This window comes from Bison bison, unplaced genomic scaffold (genome assembly GCF_000754665.1).
Source record: "Bison bison bison isolate TAMUID 2011002044 unplaced genomic scaffold, Bison_UMD1.0 scf7180017864375, whole genome shotgun sequence".
Taxonomy (NCBI): Eukaryota; Metazoa; Chordata; class Mammalia; order Artiodactyla; family Bovidae; genus Bison; species Bison bison.
Genome location: NW_011494947.1, coordinates 2,961,575 through 2,978,489, shown reverse-complemented (window position 1 = coordinate 2,978,489; position 16,915 = coordinate 2,961,575). Strand labels below are relative to the sequence as shown.

Genomic DNA, 16,915 nt, shown 5'->3' with positions numbered 1-16,915 from the left:
GGGGGCGCGGGGCAACAGTGATGGCCCAGGACGGTTGGCTGCAGGGAGGAGGGAGAGCAGCTAAAAGGAGTCGGGGCCAGGTGGTCTCCAGGAACAAGGCCTACCACCAATATAAGACATAATCATAATATAACGTAGTGTAACATAACGTACATTGCATTATGCATAGGATGGGCAGGGAAGCCTGGTGTGCTGCAGCCCATGGGGTCGCAAAGAGTCGGACACGACTGAGTGACTGAACTGAACTGAACATAACATAATGTTAATGTAATATATGTTAGGAACCAAATATATAATTTACAATTTTCTAGTAACTGCATTAGACTGAGTAAAAAGACATAGGTGAAGCCAATTTTAATAATACATTTTAGGGGATCTCCTGACTATCCAGTTATCAGGACTCCGTGCTTCCACTGCAAGGGCCAGGGGTTTGATCCCGGGTCAGGGAACTAAGATCCTGCAAGCTGCCCAGCGCAGGCAAAATTAATGAATGAATAAACAAAGAAACAAACAAACAGGATACCCTTTGGCTATATAAAAAGGGAATATTTTTAAAACTGCTGTATAAAAAATACATTTTAGTTCACCCAGTATATTCAAAAAGCTTCACTGTATCAAGTGATCATTATAAAACGTCATTAACCAGACATCTTACCTTCTCCTTTTGGTACAAACCCTTTGAAATCTGTTGTGTATCTTATACCTGGGGACCGGCCATATCTTAAGGGCTCCCAGCCCCAGCCCTACTCCCCAGGGGACCCTTTCTCAGGGCCGATAGAATTGCCCACCAGCCAGCAGAGGTTCTGAGGTTCGGGTATGCCTCACATTTCCAGTGCATTGCTGGGGGGCTCTGGGGGCCTGGGCAGCTGCCCAGGCACACCTGCCAGCAATGCCAGCTCGTGAAGGGGACGGATCACCCGTGGACTTTCTTCTGGGGTACAGGTCTTCCCTGGGGGCCGGGTCCTCATGCTGGCCAGCGCCCGGGTCTCCGACTCCGGCAGCTACTCCTGCGTGGCCGTGAGTGCAGTGGGCGAGGACCGCCGGGACGTCGTCCTGCGTGTCCACAGTGAGTCTCGGGCCCCGGAGGCTGCCGGGTGCGGGCTGGAGGCTCAAGACGGTGGGGCTGGGGCATCCCCAGGGGATGGATGTGCCAGGTCTGTCCTGAGACTGCGTCTGCCTTCATGTAGGGGTCCATCGGACCCCCCCGAGCCATGTCTTAAACTATGAACTCCCCTGTCATGGACAGGTGGGCTGGTGGGCCCTTTCTTCAGTGGTAACATCTGATACAACTAAAGTACAAAATCAGGGGTCTTCCCTGGTGGTCCAGTGGTTAAGACTCTGTGCTCCCAATGCAGGGGGCAAGGGTTTGCTCCCTGATCAGGGAACTAAGATCCCATATGCTGTGCATGGCCTGGTCTAAGACCTTAAATAAATAAAGATTAAAGTTTCTTTTTAAAAAAATTATAAAAGTAAAGTACAAAATCATATTCAGAATATTGACGTCATAACCCACCATCCTATTGAGGTTTGGGGGTCTCCTCTGCTGGTCGTTGAGGGGAGGAGCAGAGGGCTTCAGTTCAGGGGGTGGCCCCCATCCTCACGGCACCTCCCCGACCCCGTGTTTGCTCCTGGCTGCTGGAAGGGGGAGGTTCTGACTCAGGACGTGACTCGACTCACCCGCCTGAGACAGCCCCCACCCCGCCCCCTCCCGCAGCGCCCCCCAGCATCCTCGGAGAAGAGCGGAACGTGTCTGTCGTGGCTAACGAGTCCGTGGCCCTGGAGTGCCGGAGCCACGCTGTGCCCCCTCCTGTGCTGAGTTGGCGCAAGGACGGCCGCCCCCTGGAGCCCCGGCCCGGCATATACCTCTCTGCAGACAAGGCCTTGCTGGAGGTGTGCGGCCTCCCAGGCCACCAAGGAGGGCCCCACCATGAGCAGAGCTGAGCCCTGACCCAGGCGGGCGGGGACGCATCCTCCAACATCAGTTCAGCTCATCTCGACTGGCAGCCCATCCAGTCCCCAGACCCAGCAGAGCTGCTTCCAGCCAAACTGGGATGGAGAGCAAAGCCCCAGGACTGAGCCCTGGGAGCTTCTCTCAGCCCCTTCAGCTCAGTTCAATTCAGTCACTCAGTCGTATCCAACTCTTTGCAACCCCATGGACTGCAGCACACCAGGCCTCCCTGTCCATCACCAACTCAAACTCATGTCCATTGAGTCGGTGATGCCATCCAACCATCTCATCCTCTGTCGTCCCCTTCTCCTCCCACTTTCAATCTTTCCCAGAATCAGGGTCTTTTCCAATGAGTCAGTTCTTCCCATCAGGTGGCCAACGTATCGGAGTTTCAGCTTCAGCATCAGTCTTTCTCAGCCCCTTCCCTCCCCCCAAAGCTTTCCACCCGTTTTTCACTCCTTGCTGGAAAGCCTTCTTGCCTTTGGGCATTTAAGGCCTTTCATCCAGCCCGGCAAGTCAAGGGGCATCTAGAGTGAGCCCGGATCTCACCTTTATCCCGCCCCTCCTGACTGTGGCAGGCACCTCCTGTCTGGACCTCTCTGGCCTCAGGTCTCTCACCTGTGAGCACGGTGACACCTTTCTCCTGGGCTGGCCGGGAGAGTTCCAGAGAGTGCCTGTGTGGACCCATTTGCCCCAGAGAACAGCTCATCCACATCAGCTAGGGGAAGGGGGCACAGCTCCAAGCTTTTGGGGAGCACGCTCTGCTCCAGCCGGCTCCTCCTTCCCCCAGCCCCCTGCACTTTGTGATGTGATCATTCCTAACTCCGAGCACCTTCAGTTTGGCTTCCTCTGCCTGGAATACTGCCCCTCCTTCCTCTTTCATTCTTCAAAGCCACAGCCCGGCTCCTCTGACCCCTGAGACAGGGCCTCCTCCGCCTGCCCCTTGGGACACGGCTATGGATGTGAAGTGGGGTGAGGCTGGCAGGGCCACCAAGCCCCTGGCTCCCAGAAACTTCCCGGTGCTGGAGGTACAGCGGGTGTTACCACTGGTTTGTCAACCCCCAGGTTCCAGGTGGGAGCGTGGGCTCGGCGAGGGAAAGTGACAGGCCCAGGGTCACAGAGATGTGGCACCATCTCTGCGCTGGACCCCTGATGGGTGGTTTTTGCTCCCGGCCAGGTGGACAGAGCCGAGGTGGGGGATACGGGCCGCTATACCTGTGAGGCGCTGAACCAAGTGGGCCGCTCAGAGAAGCACTACAACCTCAATGTCTGGGGTGAGGGTCTCCCGGGCTGGGCTGGGCTGGGCTGGGGTCCCTTCCCGCTGCGTCTGTCAGGGCTGGCTCTCAAGCCCAGGGGGAGGGCGGTGCTGCCTTGAATGGGTCCAGGACACAGCCTTCCCCCACCCCGCCCTCTCCCCGGGGCCTCTTTCCCATCCAGTCCCCAGCTTCCTGCCCTCCTCACCTCTGCTCTGTTTTTACTCAGTCCCTCCAGTGTTCCCCTCGCGGGAGCCACGCACCCTAACCGTGACCGAGGGGAACCCCGCCAGGCTCTCCTGCGATTGTCGGGGCGTTCCCTTCCCCAAGATCTCCTGGAAGAAGGACGGTAGGCTGGCTGAGCCCCAGGCTCACTGCCCCACCCATGGAGGCTGCTCCCTGCCCTTGCTTCCAACCCTGGCTGAGATGGAGACGGGTGCAGGTGCTGGTTACAGAAGCCCCCTACTCCCCTCCAGCCCCTTCTCAGCCAGTGAGAGCTAGACTGATCTCAGGGCCTCCCGTCAGATGTCTCTTCTTCCAGGAAGCCCTCCCTGACCTCCCTCCCAGTCTAGGGAGAGGACCTCCTTGACACCGCCCCTGTGTTAACTTCTCATGTCACCCACCTTAGTCCCTCAGTGTCTGCTCCTCCATGAATCCCTGAGCCCCGGGAGGCATTGTCTGGGAATTCAGCAGTGGCTTAGCAGTGCCTGGTACAAAAGAGATGCTCAGTGAATATTTGGAATTCATTCATTTAACTAGTATTTATTGAGAGCCTGTCTGTGCCAGGCATCATTCTAGGTGCTAGAAATGCATCAGTGGATCAAGACAGTCAGATAATAAGTGAAAAACGAGTACAGGCATACCTCGTTTTAATGCACTGTGTTTAGAGTTTCACAGGTGTTATGTATTTTACAAATTGAAGGCTTATGGCAACCCTGCCTCCAAAAAGTCTGTTGGTGTCATTTTTCCAACAGTATTTGTTCACTTTGGGTCTCTGTCACATTCTGATAATGCTCACAGTATTTATGACTTCATTGTTATTATTAAGTCTGTTATGGTGATGTGTGATCAGTGATCTCTGATGTTACTACTGAAGAAAGTTTATGACTTGCTGAAGGTTCAGATGATGGTTAGCTTTTTAAAATATTTTTAATTGTGTACATTGTTTTCTTTTCACACAATATTGCACACTTAACAGATTATAGTATCAACATATATGCACCAGGGAACCAAAAATTCATGTGATTCACTTCATTTCGATACTTGCTTTATTGCGGTAGTCTGGAACTGAAACTGTGCTATTTCTGAGGTGTGCCTGTAAATGACTTAATACCTGATGTGATAAATGCTATGGAGAAAAATATAAGCCAAGAAAGAGGAGAAGACTGCTGGGGGAACGGTGGGATTTGCAATTTTAAGTTGAGTGGTCAGGAACATTTGACCAAGCGGACATGAAGAAGGTGAGGGATGAACATGAGACGACTGTAGGGAAAAGCATTCCAGGCAGGTGACAGCAGATGCAAAGGCCCTGGGGCAGGAGTGAGTCAGGGGTGGTTGAAGAACAACAGAGGAGTCAGCGGGGCTGCAGCAGATTCAGCTCGAGGCAGTCACATGAGCTGTGATGGCTGGGTCCAAGGCTGTTGTAAGGATCCCAGCTTTTACCTTGAGTGAGATGTGCTGTTTTAGGAGTCTGGAAAAAGGAGGGACACGATCTGGTTTGTGCTTAGCAGGTTCCTGCCAGCATGATAAGAACAGACCGTTGGGAACAAGGGTGGGAGCAGGATGCCAGTGAGGGGGCTTCCGCAAGGACTCTAGGCAAGAGAAACTGGCACCTGGACTAGGTGGGTAGCCAGGAGGTACTGAGAGGCGACCATAGTCTTCTAGATGCATTTCAGAGGCGATGCTGGCAGGATTTCCTGATGGCTGGGATGAGGGGCTAAGGAGAATGAGGAGTTGAGGATGACTTGAAGTTTTGGCCTGGCAATCGAGAGAGTTGCTACCATCACCGAGATAGAGAGGCTGTGAGGGCAGGTTTACGGGGTCAGACTGGGAGTTTGCGGCATTTTAATTTTCAGATCTGTTAGACATCCAATGAGATGTTAAATGGGCAGTCAGCCAGAGGTGTCTGGAGCTCAGAGGAGAGGTCTGGGCTAAGAATAAATCCGGAAGTGACAAGACAAGCCGAGATCACCAGGGGAGAGAGTGTGGACAGAGAATAGAATGTAAGAGTGAGGAAGCGTGTCGTGTGGCCACCCGGGCCCCTCCCCCGGCTGGGACACGTGCTGCTGGATGATGGGAGCCCAGAGGGCTGCTCCTCCGTGACAGGTGCAGGGTGATGAAAGTTAGTGCCTCCAGGCTTACAAAATCCTTCCCTGCATCGGGGTCTCCTTGGTTCCAGGCGTGCCTGTTGCTTGGTCTCCCTCCCTCACCACTGTAGCTAGACAGATGGGTCATTTACTCAATAGCCTTCACTAAGCCTTAATATATGCCAGGCCCCGGAAAGCCTCCAAGGACCCCAGGGGGAAAGTGAGGCAGAGTCTTCCCTCCAGGACAGCCCAGGCCAGGGAAGGATTCAGACGTGCCACCTGTAGGTAGAGCTGGGTTGGGGACAAGCTCAGAGTTGTGGGTTATCAGAGGGGATTCTGGGATCAGATTTGGTGCTCAGGGTAGTCTTCCTGGTGGAGGTGACATTTAGTGGGCATCTGTGGGATGAGCAGGAGTTGGCCAGGATGGATGGGAGGACATATGTTCAAGGTGGAAGGACTAGGGACCAGGGGCTTCTTTCTCATGCATCCAGGTCAGCCCCTGCCCGGGGAGGGGGCCAGCCTTGCGCAGGTGTCAGCTGTGGGGCGGCTGCTGTATCTGGGACGGGCCCAGCCAGCCCAGGAGGGAACGTACACCTGTGAGTGCAGCAACGTGGCCGGAAATAGCAGTCAGGACCAGCAGCTGGTGGTGTATGGTGAGTCGGACTGGGATGACCTGGACCAGGCGGAAGGGGCTGGAAGGGGTCAGCCTGAAGGGTGGGCAACCAGGCACCCTGGCAGGGCAGACCTCACCCCCCAAAACCCAAGCAAAGACAGAAGCTGGATTCTCCTGTCCCACTTTAGATTAGTGCCATTTTAACTGCCCCCTCCAAGTCAGCTTCTTATAGCTCCTGACTGTGAGACAGCAAGCAGCTTGATGCCAAGAGACCCCCAATGGCCCAGAGAGAAAAAGGAAACGACAGCTTGAAACAGCTGGAAACTAAAGAAATGTAAAATTGATATAAAGTTCCTATATGTGATGGAAACTCAAGTCTCCATCTACCTATCCTATGCGGGATAAAATTAAATATCTCAGCCTTATATAAATCATTCTAGAAAATAAATCCCATGGACAGAGGAGCCTGGTGGGCTGCTGTCTCTGGGGTCGCAAAGAGTCGGACACGACTGAAGCGACTTAGCAGCAGCAGCAGCAGAAAATACAACCAAGAACAGTGCGTTCCACCGTCTGGAGGAGAACCCCACCTGTGGAACTATCCCCCACCCCCACCCCCAGCCCTAACAACTGTTTAGAAGCCCCTGATTTCTAAGGAAGAAAAGTCCTTACAAATCTTCAGGACCGTGCTGTGAGCTCATTGTCCAAACGGCAGGCCCTCCGGTGATTCCCAGGGTATGGGAGAGGGGGCCGGGGTACCGTGGTGATCCCATTATAGAGATGTAAAGTGGAGGCCCGGACAGGTGAGGTCACCTGGCTAAGGTCACACGGCCAGCGAGAGGCAGGGGTACACATGCCAGATGGAGGCGAGCCCAGAGCCTGGCCTGAGGCGTGGTGCCCGGCGGCCCCCTTCCCCGCCCCGACCCCCGACCTGCTTTCTCCCCACCCCAGTTCCCCCGCGGATTGCCGGCCCCCTGGAGCCCTACGCGGATGTGTCCGTGGTTCAGGACGAGGAAGCCAGCCTGGAATGCAACGCCACAGGGAAACCCGCGCCCAGGGTGACGTGGGAGCGGGACGGGTGGCCCGTGGGGCCCGAGTCCGGCCTGCGGCTCCAGAACCACGGCCAGAGTCTGCACGTGGAGCGGGCTCAGCCTGCCCACGCCGGGCGCTACAGCTGCGTGGCCGAGAACGAGGCCGGGAGGGCCGAGCGGAGGTTTTCGCTCTCCGTTCTCGGTGAGGACCCGCAGCCTTCGGGAGGAGGGCAGGAAGCGGCAAGGCAGCCTCTGTCTCCGTGTTCCTGGGGCCACCTCCTTGTTCTGCCAGGAGCCAGGCCTCTGGCTAATGCTGCTGTCAGCGGAAGCTGCGCACTGCTCTCAAAATCAGGACCGGCTCCAAATAGCCCTCATTTCCCTTCCCCTCCCCCCACTTAAAAAGTTATTTGTTTACTTATTTGGCTGCACCAGAACTTAGTTGCCACCCGTGGGATCTTTAGTTGCAGCATGTGGGAGCTAGTTCCCTGACCCGGGATCGAACTTGGGCCCCCCTGCATTTGGAGTCTGTGGTCTTAGCCACTGGACCACAGGAAGTCCCTCACTCTCTCTCTCCTTTGCTGTTTTCCTGCTCTGTTCTGGGCAGTCTTTATTCTGCATGGTTCGTGTGTGATGTTGGGATTTGGGCGTCCCTAAGAGATCAGCTAGACCGTCATCTGTCTTAGGAAGTCAGGGTGGCTTCCTGTAGGAGGTGACTTTTAAAGCTGAAATGTAAAGGCTAAGTTGGAGTTCATCAGGAGCTGGGGTAAGAGGAAGAGTGTTGGACGGAGGGAACAGACTCTGCGGAGGCCTGGAGCAGAGTAGCTAGAACGGCCTCCTGATTCTAGTCTTTTACTGAGCTCCTACTGCATACCTCAGGGTGGAGGCGAGGAGTGGGAAGAGACAAGGAGAGAGGTGGGCAGGGGTCCTTTAGGGAAGACCTTCTTATCATATCTCCAGTGTTGCTGGGACCCCAGGCCTCGCCGACCTGTCCCTGCCTGATAGATGGGGCTTCCTTTCTGAATGGGACTCTACTGTGTGGGTCTGGGGTCCCGTCTGTGTTCCCCGTGGCTCTGATTTCTGTCTCCTTTGCTCAGTTTTGCTCCATACCAGGGTCTGAGCTAAGGGCTTCACACATGTCCTTGTCGGATTCTCCTGGTGTTCCTCTGAGGGGTTGGGGAAACTGAGGCCTCAGCCTGATGCCAGAGACCAGCATGTGGCCACCACTCACCCCCTTCACTGGGAGCAGCTCTGAGACTGGGGGTCGGGGATCCTTGGGGAGGCCAGTGGGGAGGTAGGAAAGAGCATACAGCACCCATTTGCATCCCGAATGTGGCTTCTTCTCTGTATCTAGTGCCCCCAGAGCTCATTGGCGACTTGGGCCCACTGACCAATGTTACAGCCACCCTGCACAGCCCCTTGTCACTGTTCTGTGAAGCCACAGGCATCCCACCACCAGGGATCCGCTGGTTCCGAGGGGAGGAGCCTGTCAGCCCTGGAGAGAACACCTACCTCTTAGCAGGTAAGGTCTGAAACTCAGCTTCTGCCTCTGTCCATCACGTACCTGTGATCTCTGATCCTGCCTTGCCCGGCATGGTTGGGATAATCCTTTCAGCTATTAGTCTCCCAAGAGTGCACCCCAAAAGTCTGGTCAGATGAGGTGCTCCAGGAAAAAAAATAAGGATTTAAATAAGTCTGGAAAAGGCTTCCTGTTCGATTTTCCTGGAGACCCACAAGAATCACTTGCATAGTCAAGGTTCTGATAAGTCCTGCAGCCAAAAAAAAAAATTCTCACAGAGCTTATATAACCTCCCATGGAGCTGTAGCAAACTTTAGAAATGCTGGTCCAAGCACTTTCTCCTCTGAATACTCATCTTCCTCACAAAGCTGGTTTGTGATGGTTCTTGCTGGAATACAAATGGAGAAACTGAGGCTCAGGAGGCAGTATCCCATCAGAATCTTGCAGGGACTTCCAGGCCCACTGAGGCTCGGCCTCAATGACCCATCAATTATTCCATGCAGCCCAAGCTGGGATGGTAAATTTCCCCTCGTGTATCACTTCCTGTCACTTGGTAGGGGCTGCAGTATTCATCGGATGAGATGAATTCAGAGACTGCATCTGGGTCTGGCAGAAAGGAGAGCGGTAATCGATTAGTGATGTCTGCCCCGGGTACAGGAGTAGCCGTGATGGCAAGTCCTGTATATCTGCTTTCCTTGGGCTGGTCTTAGGAAATCCTTGTGTTCCCCTGAGAGGAATTGGTTCACCTCTGAGAGGTCCTTGGGAGAAGGTGGACTTTCACCAGGTCCATCAGAGTAGAATGGGGTTCTGATCTGAGCCAGGATTACATAAACCACTGCTGTGCTTTCAGCTCTAGTCAATCCACAGAAGAGAGGGTAGCCAGGTGACAGAGTCTTCTTACTAGGACAGGGTCAAGTTTACCCCGTGCTTATGTGTGTTTAGTCACTCAGTCATGTCCAACTCTTTGCAACCCCATGTACCGTAGCCCGCCAGGCTACTCTGTCCATGGGGATTCTCCAGGCAAGAATACTGGAGTGGGTTGCCATGCCCTCCTCCAGGGGATCTTCCCAACCCAGGGATTGAACCCAGGTCTCCCACATTGCAGGCAGATTCTTTACCATCTGAGTCACCCGGGAAGCTTAAGAGAAGTTTACCCTGGCGTAGGTCTAATATCCAGGCTTCCCTGGTGGCTCAGTAATAAAGAATTCACCTGCTAATTCAGGAGATGAGGGCTTGATCCCTGGGTTGGAAAAATCCTCCGGAGGAGGACTTAGCAACTAAACAACAGGACTTAGCGACTAAACAACAGCAAGGACTAATGTCCAGAGGGCTCCATCCGTCTGTTGACCCTCCAGGTCTCAGTTTCCCTCTCTGAGGAATGGAACACTGTGGGAGGCAGACTCATAAACATCTAAATATAATGCCCAGCGTGTTCCTCCTTCCAGTGGGCAGCCTGGGCTCAGCTGGGGACAGGAGGCTGCTCGCAGCTGTGCTTGGAGCCCACTCTCCCGCTTCACAGGTGGCTGGATGCTGAAGCTGACCCAGGCGCAGGAGCAGGACAGAGGCCTCTACTCCTGCCTGGCCAGCAACGAGGCTGGGGAGGCACGGAGGGACTTCAGTGTGGAGGTCCTGGGTATGTCACCGCGTGGTTCTCACGGGCGCCCACCCATCCTTCCTTCCAGCCTTGGAGCCTCTGGGAGTGGACCCAGAACAGACAGGAGGGAGAGACCAAGCCTTGTCTTCTTTGCCTCATCAGCAGCCTCTTCTCTGAGGCTGCCATAGAACTTGCCAGAAACAGCCAGAATCAACCCAAGATGAAAGGGGGCAAAGATTTTCAATACCACCCAACTGCCTTCCTCTGATTGGGGCCTTCTCCCAGCGGCACTGGTATTTGCCTCAGCCAGCTGCAAATTTTTATTAGATCCCCTGCCCCATGGCAGCAGGTGTGAGGGAATGGAGAATGGAAGACAGAACCAGTGGGCGCTTGGCTTCCTGCTCCGTGGTTGCTCAGCCTGGTCAGTGAGCGTCTGTCTTCCCTGCTTCTTGCAGTTCCTCCCAGTATTGAGAAGGAGGACGTGGAGGACACAGTCAAGGTCCCCGAGGGGGAGATGGCCCACCTGATGTGCAACGTCTCAGGTAAGGGCCACACAGCGGACTGGAGGAGGGTGAAGAGGCAGCTGTGGGAGGAGGGGTCTTCAGAGATCTGGGGTGCCTGCCCACTGCCCTGCTGTTCCCTGCAGGGTGTCCCTTGCCATCTTGGACTTTTCACTCTCTATGCCTCTGCCACAAACACTCTTCCTTACTCATCTGACTGCAGAGCTCACTTCAGTCGCTCAGTCGTGTCGGACTCTGCGACCCCATGGACTGCAACATGCCAGGCCTCCCTGTCCATCACCAACTCCAGGAATTCGCTCAAACTCATGTCCATTGAGTCGGTGATGCCATGCAACTATCTCATCCTCTGTTGTCCCCTTCTCCTCCCACCTTCAGTCTTTCCCAGCATTAGGATCTTTTGCAGTGACTCAGTTCTTTGCATAAGGTGGCCAAATATTGGAGTTTCAGCTTCAGCATCAGTCTTTCCAATGAATATTCAGGACTGATTTCCTTTAGGATGGATCTCCTTGAAGTCCAAGGGTCTCTCAAGAGTCTTCTCCAACACCACAGTTCAAAAGCATCCATTCTTGGGCGCTCAGCTTTCTTTATGGTCCAACTCTCACATCCATACATGACCATTGGAAAAACCATAACTTTGACCAGAAGGACCTTTGTTGGCAAAGTAATGTCTCTGCTTTTTAATATGCTGTCTAGGTTGGTCATAGCTTTTCTTCCAAGGAGCAAGCGTTTTTTAATTTCATGGCTGGAGTCACCATCTGCAGTGATTTTGGAGCCCAAAAAAGTAGTCTCTCACTGTTTCCATTGTTTCCCCATCTATTTCCTATGAAGTGATGGGACTGGATGCCCTGATCTTAGTTTTCTGAATATTCAGCTTTAAGCCAACTTTTCCACTCTCCTCTTTCACTTTCATCAAGAGGCTCTTTAGTTCCTCTTCACTTTCTGCCATAAGGGTGGTGTCATCTGCATATCTGAGGTTATTGATATTTCTCCCAGCAGTCTTGTTTCCAGCTTGTGCTTCATCCAGCCCAGCATTTTGCATGATGTACTCTGCATATAAGTTAAATAAGCAGGGTGACAATATACAGCCTTGATGTACTCCTTTCCCGATTTGGAACCAGTCTGTTGTTCCATGTCCAGTTCTAACTGTTGCTTCTTGACCTGCATACAGATTTCTCAGGAGGCAGGTCAGGTGGGCTGGTATTCCCTTCTTTTAAAGAATTTTCTGCAGTTTATTGTGATCCACACAGTCAAAGGCTTTGGCATAGTTAATAAAGCAGAAGTAGATGTTTTTCTGGAACTCTCTTGCTTTTTCAGTGATCTAGTGGATGTTGGCAATTTGATCTCTGGTTCTTCTGCCTTTTCTAAATCCAGCTTGAACATCTGGAGATTCACGGTTCACATACTGTTGAAGCCTGGCTTGGAGAATTTTGAGCATTAGTTTGCTAGCGTATGAGATGAGTGCAATTGTGTGGTAGTTTGAGCATTTTTTGGCATTGTCTTTCTTTGGGATTGGAATGAAAGCTGACCTTTTCCAGTCCTGTGGCCACTGCTGAGTTTTCCAAATTTGCTGGCATGTTGAGTGCAGCACTTTCACAGCATCATCTTTTAGGATTTGAAATAGCTCAACTGGAATTCCATCACCTCCACTAGCTTTGTTCATGGTGATGCTTCCTAAGGCCCACTTGACTTTGCATTCCAGGATGTCTGGCTCTAGGTGAGTGATGACACCATCATGATTATCTGAGTCGTGAAGATCTTTTTTGTACAGTTCTCCTGTGTATTCTTGCCACCCCTTCTTAATATCTTCTGCTTCTGTTAGGTCCATACCATTTCTGTCCTTTATTGTGCCCATCATTTAATGACATGTTCCCTTGGTATCTCTAATTTTCTTGAAGAGATCTCTAATCTTTCCCATTCTATTGTTTTCCTCTATTTCTTTGCACTAATCACTGAGGAAGGCTTTCTTATCTCTCCTTGCTATTCTTTGGAACTCTGCATTCAAATGGGTATATCTTACTTTTTTCCTTTGCCTTTCACTTTTCTTCTTTTTTCAGCTATTTATAAGGCCTTCTCAAAGAAACATTTTGCCTTTTTGCATTTCTTTTTCTTGGGGATGGCCTTGATCACTGTCTCCTGTACAATGTCACTAACCTCAGTCCATAGTTCTTCAGGCACTCTGTCTATCAGATCTAATCCCTTGAATGTGTTTGTCACTTCCACTGTATAATCATAAGGGATTTGTTTTAGGTCATACCTCAATGGTCTAGTGATTTTCCCTACTTTCCAATTTAAGTCTGAATTTGGCAATAAGGAGCTCATGATCTGAGCCACAGTCAGTTCCCAGTCTTGTTTTTGCTGACTGTTTAGAGCTTCTCCATCTTTGGCTGCAAAGAATATAATCAATCTGATTTCAGTGTTGATCATCTGGTGATGTCCATGTGTAGAGTCTTCTCTTGTATTGTTAGAAGACGGTGTTTGCTATGACCAGTGTGTTCGCTTCACAAAACTCTGTTAGCCTTTGCCCTGCTTCATTTTGTACTCCAAGACCAAATTTGCCTGTTACTCCACATATCTCTTGACTTCCTACTTTTGCATTCCAGTCCCCTTTGATGAAAAGGACATCTTTTTTGGGTGTTAGTTCTGGAAGGTCTTGTAGATCTTCATAGAACGGTTCAACTTCAGCTTCTCCAGCATTACTGGTAGAGTCATAGACTTGGATTCCTGTGCCACTGAATGGTTTGCCTTGGAAACAAACAGAGATCATTCTGTCGTTTTTGAGATTGCATCCAAGTACTGCATTTCAGACTCTTTTGTTGACTGTGAGGACTAGTCCATTTTTTTCTAAGGGATTCTTGCCCACAGTGGTATATATAATGGTCATCTGAGTTAAATTCACCCATTCCAGTCCATTTTAGTTCACTGATCTCTAAAATGTCGATGTTCACTCTTGCCATCTCCTGTTTGACCACTTCCAATTTACCTCGATTCATGGACCTGACATTCCAGGTTCCTATGCAGTGCTGTTCTTTACAGCATCAGACCTTGCTTCCATCACCAGTCACTGGGTGTCTTCATTCTTTCTGGAGTCATTTCTCTGCTGTTCTCCTACAAGGTCCTAGTGTTCCCCTGTCGCAGCATTGACTCCACTGGGCCAGAGTGGCCTTGTGACATCTGTCTACCCCATCCAGGCTCTGAGCTCCATGAGAACCAAGGACTATCTTGTCACCATGGTTCCCCCAGTGCCTGGCAAAGTAGGCTCCCATTAATGCTTGTGGCCTGGGAGAGATGGATGGATGGATGGATAGATGGATGAACGGACAGATGGGTGAATGTGTGTATGTATGAATGGATAAAAGGATGGATGGATGGGGTGGGGTGGGTAGATGGATGGATGGATGATGAATGGATGGATGGAAAGAATAATTTGCCTTTATGTCCTGCCTGTCTGTACCAAGCCATCCCTGCCCACAACCTGGGAAAGGAAACGGTGACCGAATCACATAGGAAAGGGTCCGGGCCAGGTTTGACGGCTGCTTCTGTGTCTTGCCCTGCCACACGGGCCTCTGGACTGAAATGGAGAACGATGTCTCCCACCCCATCTCGGAGCTGCCTCTGGCCTCTGGTTTGACCTGGTGAAAACCTACTGAATCGTTTCACCTGCCTCTCCCCTCTGCATACAGGCCACCCACAGCCCAAGGTCACATGGTTCAAAGACGGCCAACCCCTAGCTAGTGGAGACGCCCACCACGTTTCTCCAGATGGAGCCCTCCTGTGGGTCCTCCACGCCAACCTGTCTAGTGCGGGCCACTACGCCTGCGTTGCAGCCAACGCCGTAGGGGAGAAGACCAAGCATTTCCAGCTTAGCGTCCTGGGTAAGTGCCAAACATCTCCTGGTGACCCTAGGTTCAAGCAGAAGGGAAAACCAAGGTGACCAACTCCTTACAGGCAGCTTCCCACAAAGCACTTTACTTTTATTTCCTCCATGTCAGCAACAACAAAAGTAACAACAGTGGGTATATTGGCTAAACACCTACCACGAGCCAGGCATGTGGAGAGGCCTGATTAGTTGAATGGGGGTGGGGGCACCGAGCAGCACGTGGGATCTTAGTTACCTGACTGGGGGTCGAAGCCAAGCCCTGTGCACTGGGAGGCAGAGTCCTAACCACTGGACCACAGGCGTCCCCTGACTATCCTAGGAGGTGGGAGATGTGCTTGTCCCCCGGTCACCAGTGAAGCGGTGAGGCTTAGAGAGGTGACAAGACTCCAGGCCTCAGGGTGGGGGCTTACACCCAGGCAGTCATTCTCCCAAGAGCCATCAGCATGAACTGTCTCATTAGGAGAAGCAGGGTTCTAGAAGATTAGACAGATCTGTTTCTCAAAATGCTATTGGTAGGACTTCCCAGATGGCTCAGTGGTAAAGAATCCATCTGCAATGCAGGAGACACAGGAGACCCAGGTTCGATCCCTGGGTCAGGAAGATCCCCTGGAGGAGGACATGGCAACCCACTCCAGTATTCTTGCCTGGAGAATCCCATGGACCGAGGAGCCTGGCAGGCTGCAATCCATGGGGTCGCAAAGAGTCAGACATGACTGAAGTAACTTAGCATGCAGAGCACGCACAAAACTTCCCTAGAGGTCCAGTGGTTAAGAATCTACCAGCCAATGCAAGGGACTCAGGTTCGATCCCTGCTCTTGGAAGATTCCACATGGCCTGGGGGCAACTAACCCTGTGTGCCACAACTACTGAGCCCGAGGTCTAGAGCCTGCAAGCTGCAATTACTTGTCCTGCACACCCTAGAGTCTGAAGTCTGCTACAGGAGAAGCCACCGCAAAGAGAAGCTTGTATAGCGTAACCAGAGACTAGCCGCCCCTCGTCACAGCTAGAGAAAGCCTGCACGTAGCAACAAAGACCCAGAGCAGCCAAAATTAATTAATGAAAAATGAAATAAACTGCTGTTGGTAAAAAGGAGGGTCCCCAGCAAGAGCTGAAAGAGAATATTTGGGGACCCATGAAAGCAGAGCTATTTTACTCAGCAGAGAACAAAACTCCACCCCAACCTCTGCTCAGAGCAGGGTACAAATTGGAACCACACACAGAACTGGGAAGACTGTGGAAAAATTAGTAGATGTCTGGATGTTAACAGGGGCTTCCCAGGTGGCGCAGTAGTAAAGAATCCGCCTTCCAGTGCAGGAGACACAGGAGACGGGGGTTTGATCCCTGGGTCAGGAAGATCCCCTAGAGGAGGAAATGGCAACCCACTCCAGTGTTCTTGCCTGGAAATCCCATGGACAGAGGAGCCTGGCGCGCTACAGTCCACGGGGTCATAAAGAGTCGGACACACCTGAGCCTGCACACGCATGGATGTTAAGAGCTTATTGGGGAAATAGAGGCAGACTTGACCAGCTTCCCCTATGATATGGCTTAGTAAGGGAGCGCCTGGGCTCTGGGCCACCCAGGCCTGAACTGAAGTCTGGCCGCACAGGGCGTGGTTCCTCTGAGCCTCATTTCCCATCTGTGTAACACAAACAACAACAGCACTGAAGCCCAGCACCAGGGTCTCAGACTTTTCCGGGTCCTCGGGCCCAGGGTGGGGGATCCCTGTTCAGGAGCACACCCCCTGCCCCACTGCAGTGGTTCCCTCCATCCTGGGAGCGACGGAGGACAGCGTGGACGAGGAGGTGACTGTGACCATCAACAACCCCATCTCTCTGATCTGCGAGACGCGGGCCTTTCCCGCCCCCACCATCACCTGGATGAAGGACGGGGTCCCTTTTGAGGCCTTGAACAACATCCAGCTGCTCCCAGGTGATGCCCTCGAGGGGATGGGGGGAAGGGGGGGAGGTAACATGTCACCAGGTTGGGTCAGAGGCAGGCAGCCAGGGGTGACCCTGGCCGCTGTCCTACCCCAAGCAGGCACCCACGGGCTGCAGATTCTGAATGCCCAGAAGGAAGATGCGGGCCAGTACACCTGCGTGGTCACCAACGAGCTGGGCGAGGCCATGAAGAACTACCACGTGGAAGTCCTCAGTGAGTCAGGGACCGGCCAGGGCACCGGCTGCGTGGGCAGGAGGCTGCCTGGGAGTGCCGGGGCTGCACTTGACACCCCAGGCACCTTCATGTGACATGTCCCCTCTG

General features: G+C 52.6%; 1 protein-coding gene across 1 annotated transcript in view; it reads left to right on the top strand.

The window, feature by feature from the left end:
* HMCN2 (hemicentin 2) overlaps positions 1-16,915 on the top strand; it is a gene marked incomplete at its 5' end in the record, with an annotated part of 182,655 nt that overhangs the window by 106,149 nt on the left and 59,591 nt on the right. The window contains 13 exons of the mRNA XM_010856950.1: positions 792-814; positions 943-1,066; positions 1,715-1,890; positions 3,126-3,222; positions 3,431-3,550; positions 5,999-6,160; positions 7,069-7,350; positions 8,500-8,667; positions 10,184-10,297; positions 10,714-10,800; positions 14,460-14,651; positions 16,412-16,585; positions 16,694-16,807. Of these exons, the coding sequence (XP_010855252.1) occupies positions 792-814; positions 943-1,066; positions 1,715-1,890; positions 3,126-3,222; positions 3,431-3,550; positions 5,999-6,160; positions 7,069-7,350; positions 8,500-8,667; positions 10,184-10,297; positions 10,714-10,800; positions 14,460-14,651; positions 16,412-16,585; positions 16,694-16,807 (1,833 nt within the window). The remainder of the gene's footprint in view (positions 1-791; positions 815-942; positions 1,067-1,714; positions 1,891-3,125; positions 3,223-3,430; positions 3,551-5,998; positions 6,161-7,068; positions 7,351-8,499; positions 8,668-10,183; positions 10,298-10,713; positions 10,801-14,459; positions 14,652-16,411; positions 16,586-16,693; positions 16,808-16,915) is intronic.